General features: G+C 45.3%; 1 protein-coding gene across 1 annotated transcript in view; it reads right to left on the bottom strand.

Moving 5' to 3' along the window:
• Positions 1-346: 346 nt before the first annotated feature.
• The window catches only part of LOC108936843 (A disintegrin and metalloproteinase with thrombospondin motifs 2-like), a 110,749-nt gene continuing 93,144 nt past the window's right edge, over positions 347-17,951 (bottom strand). The window contains exons 11-22 of the mRNA XM_018756464.2: positions 15,787-15,932; positions 15,057-15,232; positions 12,557-12,690; positions 11,458-11,581; positions 10,147-10,227; positions 8,911-9,074; positions 8,263-8,419; positions 7,503-7,635; positions 6,412-6,619; positions 5,777-5,906; positions 5,516-5,608; positions 347-2,456 (exon numbers count right to left, since the gene is read on the bottom strand). Coding sequence (XP_018611980.1) covers positions 1,618-2,456; positions 5,516-5,608; positions 5,777-5,906; positions 6,412-6,619; positions 7,503-7,635; positions 8,263-8,419; positions 8,911-9,074; positions 10,147-10,227; positions 11,458-11,581; positions 12,557-12,690; positions 15,057-15,232; positions 15,787-15,932 — 2,385 coding nt within the window. The 3' untranslated portion in view covers positions 347-1,617. The remainder of the gene's footprint in view (positions 2,457-5,515; positions 5,609-5,776; positions 5,907-6,411; positions 6,620-7,502; positions 7,636-8,262; positions 8,420-8,910; positions 9,075-10,146; positions 10,228-11,457; positions 11,582-12,556; positions 12,691-15,056; positions 15,233-15,786; positions 15,933-17,951) is intronic.

Below are 17,951 nucleotides of genomic sequence, written 5' to 3' on the forward strand. Positions count from 1 at the left end.
CATGATGGATAACCCCAATGACCCTGTTCAAGTGCAGGCTAAAGATTTTTCCAGATAAACTCAGATAAAATATTGCATTATTAAGTGACCTGTAAACTTACGTGAATATTGTTTCTATGCCTCTTTAGTGTGGTATTTTACATTTTTGCCACACGCAGAGCCACATGGAGTACCAGAAGTGATTAGAAAGTCCCCAATCACTGGGGAGCCCTTGGGTGTCACCCTTTGAAGCCACGCCCCCAGGAAGCAGACGGATGTCCGGATGCTCGGAAAGGAAGGGTCAGTCTCAGCGTGGAAACAGAAAAGCCACACAACACCCAATGTGCAAAACACCACAGACGCTTGGACTTTAATAAATATTCAAAATAAAAGTTCTAGTTCATATGTACAGATATTGTACAGAAAACCTCTAGGTGCGTTTGCAGAAGGCGCGGCGAGGAAAAATGTTCCGCTCAAAAGGCACCGTCAGAAATAACTGGCCCTGTTCAATTCTGTTGTGATGCAACAGGTAATAGACTTTTATTTTTTGTTTTTTTCTTTATGTTTAGAAATGTAATACACAAAAGTCAATGAAAAGGCCTCTATTGCTTTGGAGAGAGCCACTGGCACCTGTAGGAGAACAGCACAGTAAACACATTAAAGAGGCCCCTTCATCTGCACAGATGAGGTTCAAAGGTCAGAAGGTCAGGGTGACATCCTGGAAAGGTGCCTAGCAATCAAGGAAAGTGTAACAAGATGGTTATATATGTGAGCATGTATTTTTTCTGAAAAATAAAAATATTCCAAGTGCCACTCGAAACAACCACTCCACGCACTACTTCAAAGTTCCATAGAGACCCCTTCATTTGTTTCTCACGTCAAAGCAGCAAGTGAAACTGCAAGAAGCAGCAGACGGGCCGAAGAACACGAGATACGACAGCACCGCACAGGTCCACCACAAAAAAGCCGCTCAGGTTCGAATGTGGCCTGCGTTTCTGGTTGGTCCAAACATGAAGCCCCATCTCTCCAAACCTTTCATTTTAGAATTATTCTACTGTATTTATCTTAAACTATGTCCTTGGATACTACTTTCAGCAAAAAGAAAATGATTCTTTTAAAAGTTTAACAAAAATTCCCCGTAAGAGGAAAATCACAGAATTTCAAATATTTTCAAACGAAAGAAAAAAGAATACATGATTATACTGTGAAGCGCTGTCATTCCTAAGGATGGTCTCCGCTTAGCTGAGAGAAGAAGAAAGGATGAATGCAACATAAACCCCATTTTGAGAAGAAAGAGTCATGGTTTGGAAAGATAACATTTCATGTTCGGCATGCAGCGTGAGACAGGTGTGCCGCTAATACAGTGACCGATTTCGCACACATAAAAAAAGTCAAACTGCTTTCGCGAAGCCTCTTTAGAGAAGAATCTCAAAGGTTGATGCAACTGTGTAAACATTGGCTGGTGGTTTTACTCCACACAGTTTAGTTTGCTGAACCAGTAAGGAACATCTGCACCTTGTTTTTCAATGGTTGGCTTTCCAGTATGGGACGAGAGCACCAATGTGTATCTGAGATTAAATAATTACAATCCATGATCGATAAGACTCATCTCTATAAGAGAAAGTGTAGCAACGCCGTTCAAACGCTTGGTCCTCGTTTCATCCTCCTGAGGAAGTCGCGCTTCTCTGCCAGGAGCTCCTGGATCCGTTTGTTGCGTGTTCGTTCGTTAAACAGACTTCTCCTCCGCGGAATGACGTTGCTCTGGGTGACCTCATTGTCAAAACCCCCAATCCTGTAGGACACGTCGATGGAGTTGTTCTCCTTGGTCTCCTCCATTCGGTTTGGAATCCTGGTCCTGGAGGGATGTTTCGGGGCCTTGGTGGATTGAGATGTTGTTGGCACAGCTGTTGTCTTGTAGCCCATGTTTCCAAGGTTGGACGAGGTGGTTGAAAGGAGCACTGTGATGCGATCACTAGAGTCAGGGGGATTGGAAGCTGTGCCATCGGAGGTGACAACAATACTGAGAACTTTGGTGTCTTCGAAAGGTTCGCTGCTGCTAGAAAGAGACCCGTCATCAGTGCTGTCATCATGAGAGTTGTCATCTGTGGCAACACCGGTAAAATCAGCAGTGGCAATGGAGACAGGAGCAGTGGTGACGTGGAAAGTGCGGGTAGGACTTATTGATGTAATTAATGTGGCGGTCATGGAGGACATGGTGTGTTCTGGGTAATCCTGGGTGGAAAATCTGGGAGTGGTGCTGTACCGCGCAGCTGTTTGAGTGAGAACCACAGTGGACTTTGCGCCTACATGGCTGGGAGCTGTGGTATATCTCGTGGAGCCATGTGGGCTGGGGCCTTTGGTGTGGTTGTCCTCGCTGCAGGACTTGCAGCACATCTGCTTGAAGCTAGGGATGCTGCAGTAGCGATTCAGGACCTCCATGCGACAGAAGACCGACTTGTCCCTTTGACAACGTTGCCCTGGAAGATAAGAGAACAAGACGTCTGAGAACGGGAGAAGACTCGCTCAGCCTGGTGGAGCAGTCGGGGTGAAGGAGGCAGTGCAGACGCGTACGTGTTTGCAAACTACAGCCAGAGTTTGAGCGGGAAACCAAGGCGGAAAAAGGAAATCAAAAGCAAGAATAGCCACTGTGTGATTGGGCGATTACCACTGTCAGTCATTGTTTCGTCCAATAGCAAAGCAGTATTTCCTGTGGTGCCGGGTGAGGAGAGCTACATTGCCGGACAATTGTTACTGCACTTGGGCTATCATGAAGAACACACGTCGCATTTTGACCATTATTGCACAAAACATGTTGCACTAGACACACAGCACATTTCCAAAGGTTTCATTCGATATTTTACATGAAAAATTTGCAGTCATTCAGAGAGGAAAACAACCTGTCAGTACTATAAGACCCTCTCTTCTTTCACCAGAGAGCACAGGACATGCTTGTGATGTAAAATGTGATTTTACTGTGTGCTACCCTTACTACAGTTCTTTAGCATGTGCTTTTTTCGTTTTTCTAGTTTTCTCGGGGTGGAAGAGCCTTCCTAGGACATGAAGTGACAAAGTCGTGATGTTTTTAACTGTTTGTGGACAGTTTCCAGCAGTTCTCCCGAGAACAAGAAACATTTAGAACATTTAAAACGCAACAATTTTAATTTTTCATTTTTTTTATTTTGACAAATTTCGCAGTTGATAATGACAGAAACTGAAACAATGAGATGCACATCCCCCTCAAATATATAGTTTTCTTTTCAATCTTCTTAAGAAAAATAAATAAATTAACTGTATTGTAAAGGTACAAGTTCACAGTCACTTTGGTAAAACACATCATCACATTGAAATCAATAAATAAATAATAAATTAATAGTGTCAAACAAAAGAGAATGATGTAAAAACTGAAATGGCACATTAAGTGTCATATTAAACATTTAGAAAACATTAATAAAGTTTCCCTGATAAATCAAAGTGCATATAGACGCAGTGCACGTAGTCCGTCTGAACAACGTTTTCCCAACGTTAGCCCCACACTGAAGGCCAGTGAAGCCACGAAACAGTTACCCATAGTATATAATATTTCGGTAATTCTTTTTTTCTTAAAGTAAGGAGATAACAGTCATGAACATTATTAAATACAGTCAACACCAATTTTATATACAGTATCTCACTGCATGGTCTGGCGTGTCGTCATGTTTCTCAAATCCAGCACAAAAGGTTGATAGCTCGCTACATAGTCACAACAGAAATATGTGATCACAATACAATGACAAAGTCTGAAGTGTTGAGATGCCACGTGCCAGCTCCCTGTGCCCCTGTAAACGACCCCACCGTGGTTGGGTGCGGCCCAGTGTCCCATTTTTACCCCCACCCCCCCGGAAGCTGCCCTAAGCCGAGTACCGTTGAAGAGAATCCCTCTCAAAATAAAGCCGTCTCCTCCGCACACGAATGCGGTTACATTCAATCCAAGATAAGGCATTGTTCTTTTGCTATGTCCGTAACAAAAATGAGAACCGTCTGTTTTTATTCTCATTTTTTTTTTTTGATCAGATGAAAGTTAATGAGGTATTTTGTATCACTCTGACGCTTCAGTTTGTCAGAAAAACGTGAATACGCACGCACACACACACGAGAGCGCACACGTGTACTGCACACTCAGACACACCTGCCTGCACACGCACACATACATGCTCGTACGCACGCATGGACACACAGGCAGAAATGAACACCGCCGCTCGAGTGCACAAACACGCCACGTGTCCACACACACAGTCACATATGCCTACACGGACACAAGATACACGGGCTGACGCGAGCGTTCCCACACATGAGATATGCACATGCACGTGACAGAGAAATGCCTTCCCATCTCCGAAGACAAACACAACACCGAACCTCTAAATAACCCAAAGAAGTGTCTCTTTTACACAGGCAGGCACTGGCCGACCACGACCTGCATAAATGTATCCCAACACCACCCCCCCTCCCCAAAATACACTGTACTTATTAAATATTTACTTCTGTGTTTATGTAAAATCAATACAAAAATACACATAACAGTCAAGGATCTAAGCGATCAATAGCAGTCAAAAGGGTTAGGCAAATAAGCAACAGCTTATTCATGTTAAAATGTATTATTATTGTTAATATAAATATTAGTAATATTATATATAGAGAATCATTTATATATTTATATTTATATATATATATATATATATATATTTATATAAAGTCTGCAAGCACAAATGAGCTGCATTTATTGAACATTAGTAATAACAGTCGAGAGAAGATGGAGTATGAGGTGGAATGGGAACTGGCCATCCACGCTACAGACTACCCTGTTTCGCTTCCCGCTGACTCGGTCGCCCCGATTCCCTCTCACAGTTCACAACATCAAGACATGTTGGCGTCGCCATATGTCGTGTTCAAAACATTCGTGCCCAACGCATCCGTCCATGCTTTTGAGAATGAACCAAGAGGTGAAATGAGCACTTAGAAGATGTCCTCATTGTGATAAGATCACATTCACAATAAAGCTTTCGATTTTTCTTTTTTTTTCTTTTTTGTATTCATTTTTTTTCCTCACACCGGTCGCTCTTGACGGCGCCCCAAAGCAGCATCCGTATAAGAGCTTTAAACCCATGACAACACGCAGCTTGAAGAAAGCGCCCAATCACAAGGCTGCGACCCGCCTGGTGGCGACGTGCGCTTGTACGGTCGCCATTCAATGGAAAGCCTGTTTTTTTTTTAAAAAATCTGGCGAGGTTAAGAAGCCAGTGTTCACAACACAGAGCTCCACAAGGAGAGAGAGAAAGAAATAGAGAGAGAGATAGAGAGAAACAGCAGAGCAGCCGTGACCTCCCACCCTCCCCCACCAGACACGTCTCCGGAGACAGGATCCCCCCGAGCAGGAGAGGAGCAGCCGGCGCTCAGGGGAGCTTCCCCCGCAGGAAGAGGCAGAGCGAGAAAGGCAGTGTCCACGTGAGAGACGGCATGCACCGGAGACCCAGCTCGGAGCTGTAAAGCGGACGTTTACTTGAGGAGATCTTCTGGATGGGGAAGTTGGGGTCGGGCCTGGACAGCCACTGGATCAGGAAGTTGCCGTTCTTGCGGTGGTCACTGGAGTTCCCTGCAGAATGCACAGAGCAACAGGACGGGTCACTGGTAGTGCGCGTCATGGTGGTTCGAGCAAGAATGTGTGATGCCGGTACAAAAGCAAGGCCGTATCACACGCAGGCAAGTGACAAATATTGCACGTACATGCGCACGCCTCCCTCGGTTAAGGTGCCGTACTCACTTGGACACGGGGCCAGCCGGCACGCCCTGATGCTCTCTGGTTTGGTGTCTAGGCAAAGGCCAATGGTGTTCTCACGCGTGTGGCACAGAACCTGCCTTTCCTGGGTCCCGTTGCCACACGTGACTGAACACTGCGAATACACAGTACACAGGAAGGCAATTACACTTACTGTCTTGACCAGACACACACACACACACACACACAAAGAGACTGACAACATACATACCATAAATTGTGTCACACACACACTGATCGACATGCACATAAACATCCATGTGTGTCCAATGCATTATGGACAGTTGACTCGTTACCTCCTGCTCTCAATAGCAAGACACACACTTACATGGTTTGTGCATGTGCACATTTTTTTCTACAAAGCAACTTAATGTGTGTGGTTTGCACACTTGGCTTATTTTTTACCCACTATTTCTGTATTAATCAGGGTAAGTAGCTCGCTCAGAGGTACTACAACAAGGGAAGGGGTTGAAACCTGTGTTCGTTGATTGGACGGCGACAGTGCTAACCACCGTGGCTCCTGCCTCCCCTTATGTACAGGTACGCATACACAAAAACATGTGAGAAACCACTGGCAGAGGACCCTTCTTATCAAACACATACACACAAGGAGCACTCACCTGGGACCAGGGCCCCACCCTCCAGGTAGCAGGACACAGGTGGCGGTTGCAGGGCCGGCGGGACTCAGGCCGGTCATCGTTGCAGTACTTGCTGTGGATGGAACGGTTGGTGCCGTCGTGCAGAGGCTGGACGCAGCGCACTGAGCGCATCTGGTAGCCCATCTTCCCACAGGACTTACTGCAGGCCTCCCAGTCACCTGTCACCCAGCTGTGGGGGAGGGGGGGAGCAGCGTTCACAATGCCATATTCCGGAATGTGTGACATGCCTGGCATGCCACAGAACATCATCTAATTTCACATGTGCATTCGGTGTGATATGAAACCAACTGATAGAAGGTTAAGACTGAATTAGATTGACCGCTTAACAATGTGCGACTAAAAGTACACAGATTAAGACAAAAACAGCCACTCAGCAAAATACTAACAAAGGAAAACAACTGAAGAACAAACTTTTAATTACTAATTTTAGGAAACAACTTTTGTGCTGAACATATTATACACTCAATACAAATGATTATTGCATTAATAATAAATAATTTTTCAAATTTATACTAGATTTTTGTATTTTTTTATCCCACATACAACATTTTGGTTATGTTCCCCAGCACTAGTCCTCTTTAAGTCAGAAAATCAAGACCACTATGATCCCAATCTCTTAGTATGCCGCTTCTATATAACACACGAATAAACACACTGCCCATCTAGATGACAACCACGAGAAAAGACAATGCACTCCTTTTCGCGCTGCAGTAAGCAACACCAGCAAACACCTCACACGGTGTAAACGGGCACCGATGTGCTAACAAAGCTGCGCTACTCAGATTTCCATGTTATTTTCAGACAGGGAAACGGTCCAGCCCTCCTGCCTTGTCCTCGTTCACCCTTTTTCTGTGCAATGCAACCAGACAGACCGTCAGAAGCTAATGACGTTTGGCTCCTGTGTCTATTGCCTTGTTCTCTTTGGTTTTGCAGTATTAAATCACACACCTTCTGGGATCCCTTAGGGCAGCACAAAATGGCACACACACACACACACACACACACACACACACACACACACAAGCCTTTGCGGTAATAGATCACACACGTACATGGGAGGGGAGCACTCCTTTGGGTTGCACGTCCGGTTGATGGCTTGCGGCTTGGGGATGTGTTCACAGTAGGTGCGGTGAACCATCTTGCTGTCCGACTTCCTCCTGCACCCGTAGCGCGTGTACTGCTTACCTTTCCGAACCAAAAGTACAAACACATGTGCCAGTTTTAGAGAGCGTTAACTGGGGCGGCCACAGCTTTGATTCTTAATATAATCGGGTACACGTACATCACTAAAGAGCTGCGAGCTGCGTGGGCGGTAACAGAATTTACTTGTGAAATTCAGGTAGAGGTGAAAGCAAGTTGGTAACAAAACCTGCACTTTGCCCAATCCTAGTTCTTTAAAGTGCCATTTAGTTTTCAGTGTTCGGATTTAGAACTGGATGATTTCAGTATCACCTTAGATACTCCGGAAGAAGTACTCTGGTCCAGGGTTGAACAGCAAGACTCCTCCCACAATTTGTACCATTTACATTTTTTCCATTTAGCTGAAACTTTTCTTGAAAACCAGCTAATATTTATGCTATTTAGAAAAATTTACCCATCTATACAGCAGGGTTAACACCATGCTCAGGGGTACTACAGCAGACGTTCAAACCCGAGTGCTACGACTCCAAAGGTGTTAACTTTATCCAAGATGTCACCTTCTGCCCTCAGCTGCTTTACCTGGTGTCTAATGCCATCTTACGATACAAAGCAGTTCACCTGACATTCACCTCAGTCTGGCTCCTATTTCCACTTCCCGAAAAAGTGCCTCACCTCCGCCACATGGCTTGGAGCAGTGCGACCACTTCTTCAGCGCCCACTCGTAGGATGAGTCTTCCAGCAGGATGTTGCTCTCGATGGACGACTGCAGGTCCTCGTGGATGATGTACTTATAGGAGAGGGCCACCTTCGCCTCTCCGTGGGTGCGCACCTTGTGGCGTGAAAGTTGTCCCTCAGCAAACCCAAGTATCCACTATTTAGTGCAGAATGCTGCACTGGGTCTTCTACTTATTGTGTATGCGCATGTATTTGTGTGTTTTACATACATTTTGTCAGCTGCATTCATCATTTGGCAGAGAGCTTTGTACAAAGTAGGGGTTCTAAACCTGGGGTACATGGACCCTTGGTGCTCCTTGGATTGGTTTTAGGGGCTACACTTTTACACTGTGTAACCAAATAAATATTAAAAGTAAAACAAAACCATACCGTGCTATAATTATCTACAACATAATTGTACAGTATATGAAGATAATTGATTTTCAGTGCAATCAACAGAGTATAGCATTTTTTCTGAATTTTTTTATTTTCTAGGAGGGGTCATGGGATTTTTAAAGAAGTCCATAGTCTGGCAAAGGTTCGTAACCTGTGCTTTACAGTGACTGACAATAATGAATGTTGGGCTCTGTGTGCGGCTGGACTCACCATGACAAGGACCCCATATCTGAGCGGGCCGTTGGTCTGAATGGTCTCCTTATCGTCGTCATTGAAGTATTCCCACTCAACCCCCATTTCGATGACAGTCCGGGATTCTGGGAACTCCCCCTCGGCATTGAGAAAGAAGTGCCCCGTGGCCTGGTTCTTCACCGCTGGATGTGTGTGTGTGTGTGTGTTGGGGGAGGGACAACGGTCATTTCCACAATGCTTACTTAGTAAATTATCAGCTGGCATGGAAAGAGACACAGATAATTTTACTGCACACAACAAGGACATTTCACTGGAACAGATCAAGCCAAGGGCACATCAGCAGGATGTTAAACTCGGGGGTATGAGAGCAGGGTCCCTCCTGGTGCCTCAACTTACAACCTGTTCTGTTGCCAGCATGGGACAATACACGGCTTTTCCACTGACTCATCTTAGAAACAGTTGAATTACACATTTTTGAAACATTTACCAGTTTGTTCATTCTTACTACGTTTTTTCCATCGTCTATTTCCTAAAATTTCTGTCTGCTGTCTCGCAAAAGTGACTTGTGCAGCTGATAGTTGCCCGTAAAGTGTACCCAAATGGAAGAGGACAGTGGGACTGCCTTAGTTCACATCGCTTCCACAGTGTTTATAGTTCATGTCTCTAGTGCTGAGGATCATTAGCAAGCTGATGAACGTTGCACCTGTTCATGGCATGCTCAACAATCAGCACTGAAGCAGAGGGTTTGTGGAGATGTATTTTCATTTACAGCCATTAAAAAATAGTTTTATTGTACCTCAAAGCCAATAAAAATATTAAAAACATTAAGTATTTTTAGTTTGTTATACATATATCTGAGGTGTTTAAAAAGCCTAACCTATAAATAAAACTGTATAAAATAAATAATAAACAAATATGTAAATAAATGTCTGCATTATGAGGCTTTTACTGATGAAGACTTAGTGGTAAAGTGACTTTGAAGTTACCAGTGTAGTACAAATAATGATGCAGAAACCATTGATAAATGTTTCCAAATGCTGGTGAAGAAGAACCCAGCAAAGTTTTGATAAATACCCAGGAGAGGGGGATCATGATTTTCCACAAGCCCATCACAGACTACTGGGGTGCGGGGCACAATAATTGCAATTGCAACCACCCACACACACACACACACACACACACACACACACACACACACACACACACACACACACACACACACACACACACACACCAGACATGCAGCCACCCTACCTAGGATGTGAGCTGTGCCCTTGAATTCCTGGATGAGCAGATGTCTGGCCCCCCGGGGTATTTCAAGGATCTTGAGGAAACCTGGAAGTTGCACAAAGGCGAAGAGAGAGGACACTCAGAGGAGCACGCTGCTCCTGCTGTGGCATCGTTCCAAAACAAAAACCAAACACTTTTTCGACACTCACATAAGGGAGCATGGGGTTCCTTAAATGAAAGCTTGCTTGACAACTTGATATTTAGTTTTCTAAAAGTTGCACTCAAAGGAGTCAGGATATAATTTTCGGTTCTCCCTGTACTGTCAGTTATTAATTGTATTATACTGAATTAAATTAGATTTGAAGGAAACACCAGGTACAGACAAGTCTGTGTCAAAGCAGATGGTCTGCGAAGACCTCCACTGCAGCTGCTATTTTTTCTCTGGAAGAAAAGTGTTGCTTAAAAGCAGCCACTTGTTTCTGATTTAGATTTTGTTTCCCTTCGTGCATTCCAGGATATCAGACAATCACGTGGAATCATTGTAAAACTGGGGCATTTCATCTGCAATTGTGGACTTGGCTTAACACTTGGGGGCGCTCTAACATTTAAAACACAGTTGAGCCTCTCCCGCAATATCCAGCAGAGCAAAAATGTTAATTTCAGTTGTTTCCACTTCTTCTTCTGATTCACTTCCTGGGAGGGAACTCCTGTCATATCATTCGCATGAAACATCCAGTAAAGACAGCGGCTGTGCTGGGGAGAACAATAAATGCGGAGTCAGCAGTGGAGCATTGGTTGGAGATGCTGCTTTGCACTTGAAGGAATCAAGTTGGAATCCCCACCTCGTGTTGTTGTACCACAGATAAAGGTACTGGGCAGCACTGTGGCACAGCCTATAGAACTGCAGCCTCAGAGCACCTGGGCCGAACGAATTGATGTGGGTTCATTAGAAGCTCCTCTATGTGTATCTTACACCTTCTCCTTGTGTTTGTGTGTGGTCTTCTTCCCACAGTCCAAAGACATGTGTTTCAAGTGAACTGGTCACTCTAAATTGTCCACACAGTGTCTGCAAGTGTGTGTGTCACATTGCTCTGGTGTACAGATGGGTTAATAACTGTAGGAAGTTCAGTGTCATGTTATTAAACATGTCGGTGAAATACTACATAGCAGCTATTGCTCGTCATTTTGGAGAAAAGCATCTGATAAACAAATTAATGTAAATGATGACTGTTTCTATATTCCAGGTTTGTTTCTTGCAAGAAGTTTCCCTGGGTTGGGCCCCCATGTGAGCCACGGCGGCCTGTGAGCGAATGAAAGGAGCAGCGTGGCGCACACCTTGCTTTCTGGCCCCGCGGTTGAACGTCCCCTTGACAACTTTGCAGCTGGAGTTGTCCCCCCCGCAGACGCCGCACTTGTCCTCCTGCTGGGCGGACCCAATCACATGGTCACAACCCACTTTCTGCAGAGACACGAAAACACGAGGGAGGACAATATGAGGACAGTGGAGCGAAAACGTATGGGTGTTAACTCCCCCAGATCTCCACCATGCCAGGTCCCTGCCCCCCAGCCTCCCCTAATCAAAATTCAACGTCACGCTCCTCTCCTCCCTTCAGTCTCGGCTCAAGAAGGCCGTGTCCCAGAATGCCGTTTGGGACTGAGCAGCGTACAAACTCTCACACCCTGAACCTGCAAGCCGCTCGTTGTGAGAAGCTGCCAGACGAAGGAGCGAAAACGATTACAGCAGTGGAACACCATCTTAACACCATTCTGGAAAAAAAAGAAAAAAAAAAAAAAAAAAAAAACAGGAGCGGCACAGAAAAAACACACAGCTGACGGGGTAATAATTGGATGGTCCGGGCATCCAGGATGAACGCTGATCTCAGCAAATACAACCAGGAAACAACTGTAATAAGAAACATGACAGATTATCTAGAGCAAAAGCATCAATAACACTTTACAGTGTTGTATTAAAAGTGTCATTGTTTTCTGCAAACTCTGCTCCGTTGCGCCTTTAAGTCATTCATATCAGATCATCTCATGGCAAAATGCAAAAGTCCAGGGACAGGAGAATCGCTCATTTTGCCACCTCAGAAGCAGACACTGTTATTGAACATTGTCGGGTGCGAGGGGAGAGCCTTGGCCCAGCAACTCCAATAAATCAGCCCCAATCTCTTCAGGTACAACACTCAGGCATCAAAAATGACTTAAACAAGCATTTTCCTGTCTTAAAGAGGAACTCCTTCCAAATTGGTTCTTCTTCATGTCTTCTTCACCCTGACTGTGATGGGAACTCACTCTAAAGAACCACTCAGTTTATTGGATATTATTTGGAAATGACAAACTATGGACATTTTTTGCTCACCACACCCTGGTGGTCCCCAAATGCCCTCATAAGCAGGAGCAGCGGGGTTGCACCCCCACTGGCTGTACTCACCACGCAGTCCCCACGCACGCAGATGCTGTAGGGCTCCTTGTAGGAGCAGCGCGTCCCGTCATGTACCATCCTCTGCATGTTCACCACGTCCCCCGTCTCCTTGGACTGGCAGTATAAGTGGCATCGCTCCTTGGCTAGAGGGAGGAAATGCAAGAAACACCTGTGAGGTGTGGGGCGAGCTGGGAGACGCCTGCAGCGTCATCTTGAACCACACAACATCCATCCACATCTAGCTCACACCAATTCACACAGCTGGAGCTGCATGCCGAAACAGAGAGAAACATACGCACACACGTACAGGCACTGCACAGCACACTTGGCCCAGGAAACAGGGCCCTGTGTAGGTAAGGACTATATATACTCATATACAGTACCAGTCAAAAGTTTGAGGACACCTGTACTGGACAAACTGGAAAAAAAAGCTGTCACACACACAATGTCCTACATCACTGCACAAGGGCTGGGAAAACATGGCTGTGCCTGACCTCGTGCGAGATGTGCACATCGCACGCAGAACTGGAGCCAATGCCATGCAATGAACTGGTGGCATTTAGAAGGACCAAGTGCCTGTATGGTGGTGCTGGAGGTGATGTGTGGACACGTGAGCTGCTGCTATTCCTGGGGAGACCAACTGCCCCACTGAACCAGGGGCTACACAGCCGTTTACCTTGGATCCATCTACATACTTCTCAGAGCGCAGTGCAGTGTTCCCAGTTCCAAGGGACTTCTTAATGGTGGTAGATGGTCAAGTCCTCTGTTTTGGCACTCTTAATCATGTGCTAATTAGAAGATGGCCTTAATTGCATTATGAAAGATGTCCGGGACTTTGGGACCGTTCCAGCAGTGAGCTAATGGTTTTCTCATAATGCTCCTGCTTTGACCCCTGTGATGAGCTCAATGGCTGAGATCACTGTAAAGCTGGTTGAGATGAATGTCTGTGGTAAGCAAGAGAACAAAAGAGGCTCAGAGTGTGGGTTGGAGAGACAGGTGTCAACTCTATGGGAACCACTGGGGAGCCCTTGGAAATGTCCTCCTTGGGCTTGTGGAAGAGAGTCCTGTGGGTGTGCTTTTATGGGCTTGTGCAGTACACACACACGCTGTCTGAAACTGCTTCTCCTAAGCAGGGTCACAGCGAACTGGTGCCTAACGCACCAACACAGGACGCAAGGCTGGAGGAGGGGACACACCCAGGATGGGACGCCAGTCCGTCGCAAGGCACCCAAGCAGGACTCGAACCCCAGACACGCCAGAGAGTGGGACCTGGCCAAACCCACTGTGCCACCACACCCTCCTCTTGTGCAGTACTTGGATTTTAATTAAAAGCTTCTCCAAGCAGCCAAGGTTGGCATTTCCCATGAGACTCCAAGTCAACTTGGCACTAGGGGGGTGCCGGACATTTCTAGACCAACACTTTTTGACCTATGCTCATCATTTGTGTTGAAGCAGCCTCTATGTGCACAAGAGCACAAAACACGGGAGCTTCTGGAGACCTGCCTTGCTCTATTCCAATGGGAATAGAATAAAACACACTTCAGATGAGTCCGAACAAATAGTTTTAGGAGAGAAACGTGTCCTGCACAGCCGCTATTTCACATCTTTTCTGTAAGCAGATGGCTAGCCAGACAACAAGCCAAAAGAGAAAACACATTTGTTAAATTTCAAATTTAACTGTTTATCTCAGGAAAGAAGGAAAACTGTAGATGGGATTTCGAGATAATTACATTTGCGCCTGTTTTGATGCGCAGACATCTAAGTTTCCCAACATGGCTGTGGAAAGACAATCTGAGACGAAGGAGCTGTTTACTGCACTTCTTAAGTCTTTAATCACTTTAATTAGCCAAATTAGCAGGACAATCAGCAGATGTGGGGGAGAAATTGGAGAAAATGCCAGACACTTGAGCCCCCTGGGGAACGGAGCAACCAAGACCTAGGGACGGTGTCTTCTTTACTGCTGCCCACACATCTGCAGCTGTTGAGCCAAGATGGAGTCCAGGCCCCAGACTCAGTAGCAGCCCCAAGGGAAACCAGTGGAATGTGTTGCACATTTTTCTGTCTCCCACTTCAGCTCCTCACCTCAGCCCTCAAATGGCCCTTTCTGCAGCCCACAGTAATGGTTGCAAGGTTCGCTCCATGACATCGGATGGCCCTGGCAAGGATCAGAGCTACAAAAACACAGCTTTGTTGCCAGCTGTGAGACTACTGAAGTGGGCCACTGCTCAACCTCTTGTCCAGAAATGGATGAAGGACAATGAACGCAACACTGCGTCCGGCAGAACACAGGTGCAAGTGAGTTTACAGCAAACACTTTAGCTTAAGTGATCGTGTGATTCCGGCTCATTCTCGACAGGCTTGACCAACTCCAGCACCACTAATTACCCTCAGAGAACCTCCACTCACGTGATCTCCCTTTATCACCTAGACGCTCTGACATGTTTACCCTGCTTCTGCTTGTAGCTCCACCCTCAGCTCCAGCCCTGCCCCCAACTCCTGGGACACTCACGGTCAGAGTGCTCGAAGGGCAGCCAGTGATGCTTGGAATTCTGGTACTCGAACTTGGGGTTCCACATGCGGCACTGCTCCTCCCGGAAGTCACTGAAGATGCTGGCGCACTCTTCTGTATTGCACAGCTGGAATTCATAGTTGGGACCGAAGCAGGTGCGTCCCCCATTGGCAGGGCTGAGGGTTCAACAGGTAAGGTCAACAGGATCTTTCGCTGGTTTGTTGCACGTCCCTGACATTGACCACAATGGATATAATGCTCTGACCAAATGCAATGCTCTTACTTGCACCCACAGCCTCTGATACCTTGGTCCTTGCCTACACCACCTTTTGGTTTTATACTTGTATCCAATTTGTTGACTTATTTCACACATTTAAATAATATGCCGGCTATATCAACTGCTTTGCAAGGTTACTCTCACTTTGTTTTTCTGCTCTCCCTGAATTTTTTCTTTGAAAGCTCCTACAGCCTTTTTTTAACCGTACAACCTGAAAACAACTTTTGTTATGACATAAAGAAATACACAGCGGGATTATTTTAACCTTTCGTTAAAAGGCGTAAAAAAACTCAAAATACTGTAAGAACCAGAACAAAACTGGCCAATGATGTGAGTTAGTGGCAAGAGGAAAAATGGGGTGTACCATGCAGTGACTGTCCTAAAGGAGTATTTAACTGCAGATGATGAGGGCAAAAGGCAATGTCATTGCATCCTTACAACCTAAACACTCACATAGGGTTGTCGCACTCACGGGTCCTGAACCTGACTCCTCCACCGCAGGTCCGAGAGCAGGAGCCGAACTTGCTCCACATGCCCCAGTTCCCATCCTGCTTCAAGATGTCGGGTGTCAGCCAGATGCAGTGGCCCTTGAAGCAGTGCTTCGAGACAGGAGAAAAGCCGTGTCATGCTGCCAGAAGTGAGAAAGACGCCAGGAAGACGGACCGCAGTCTGACACGTGTGTGCTCGGGCGAGACTGAGTAGTTCTGTCAAGCGTGTGTGTTTTTTAAAGGAATGGTACGTGGGTGTGCACAGCTGCTCTGACAGTCATTGAGAGTGAGATTCAGGTGGGATTGTGCATGTATATAAGGGAGTATATGTGAGTGACAGCTTATGTTTACATCACTGTTAACACAGCAAGTGTCACTGGATAGTTATGTACCGGTGCACACTGTACCAACTTTTAGATGACATTTTTGAACATTACCCAAAAAAGTATGATAGACAAACTTACCTCCCCTCTAAAACCTAACCAAATTTCACTTTGGTGTTTGCGGTGAAACTGTATTACACAGAATTATTAATTATAAACGACACAATCCTTGTCTATGATTAAACAAGGAGTTCTTCAGGATTCAGTGTTAGGACCAATATTATTCTCTCTATATGTGCTACTACTATAGATGCTCATGAAGATTCAAGAAGTTAATTTTCACTTCCATGCTTATGACGCACAAATTCTGATAAGGCCAAATAGCTCTTTTAGCTGTTTTCATGAAGTAAAAAGCTCAACTAACTTCATATGAAGATATTTATGGTATTTATGGTAAGGTATTTATGTCAAAACTAAAAAAAACTGAATTCATGTTGCTTTGCGGAAATAAGGTTTTACAATATTAAACTTTAACAAATCAGGTACAAAAATATTTTTAGATGATTACCCTGTTTTTTTCTGCATTTGACAAGGTTCTATCCTTTAAAACTGAATTCTCCATCTATGATGTTTGCTGCAGTTTAAACATATTGGAAATTAAGCCAACCTCTTTCCAATCAAGATACATAGCATTAACAAATGTATTTACAGCAGGAAAGGCTAGTATAATGCCTTAATTTCTTTAAGTTCAAACAACATTTGTGCCACAGTACAAGTTCAAAATTCTGCCTAAGTATTATAAAAAAGAAGTAAAAAAAAAAAAAAATCATATTAAATCAGCTTTTAGATCCTTGCACTTGCTCCCAGCAGAATTTGTGACAGATTTTCTGATCTTATTTCTTACTTACAAGGCTCTGGAGGGTTTAGCTCCTACTTATTTATCAGAAGTTATTAGGATGTACAAGCCAAAACACCCAGGATGATCACAGGATGTAGGATTTCTTGCAATTCCCAGAATAAATAAATCAGTCTGTAAACCTCTCTTTAGCACCTCTGTAAAGCTGTTGGAGCTGCTGTCCATGCTGCTGTCTCACCCTCATTACATGTAGTAACAATATATGTGTTTTTCCTCCTGCTGACTCCACTGGGTGCCAGCCTGTCTGGCATGAACTTAACCATGGTGAGACCTGCAAGCCCTCGCTGTTTATTCTCCTTGACCTATTAAAGATCACCTGCTGGCCAGCGGGAGTTCAGACAACCACCTGACTGCTGCAGAAACTGCTCACAAAATACTACCATTGTTACCATGCCCAGGGGGGATAGGAAGCCAGCTGGCCTTGGACCCCCGAAGATTTTTCACCAGTAACAGCCAGAGGGGCTGTGTTTATTCTCGTTCACTGCCTCCAGGCTTTTTCACACACTTGTTTTAAACTGTGTGCAATTGCCATTTGCTGCATGCCATTCTTCACCTTTACACTATAAATTAAGAACTCTAAAATAACATGTCAGGTTAACTGATTTTTATTGAAGTAATATTGCGAAAAGTTTTAATTTGCTATCCTTGATGCGGGGGTGCGGTGGCGCAGTGGGTTGGACCACAGTCCTGCTCTCCAGTGGGTCTAGGGTTCGAGTCCTGCTTGGGGTGCCTTGTGACGGACTGGTGTCCCGTCCTGGGTGTGTCCCCTCCCCCTCTGGCCTTACGCCCTGTGTTACCGGGTAGGCTCCGGTTCCCCGCGACCCCGTATGGGACAAGCGGTTCTGAAAATGTGTGTGTGTGTGTGTGTGTGTGTGTATCTTTGATGCTTTC

This window comes from Scleropages formosus, chromosome 13 (genome assembly GCF_900964775.1).
Source record: "Scleropages formosus chromosome 13, fSclFor1.1, whole genome shotgun sequence".
NCBI classification, from domain to species: Eukaryota; Metazoa; Chordata; class Actinopteri; order Osteoglossiformes; family Osteoglossidae; genus Scleropages; species Scleropages formosus.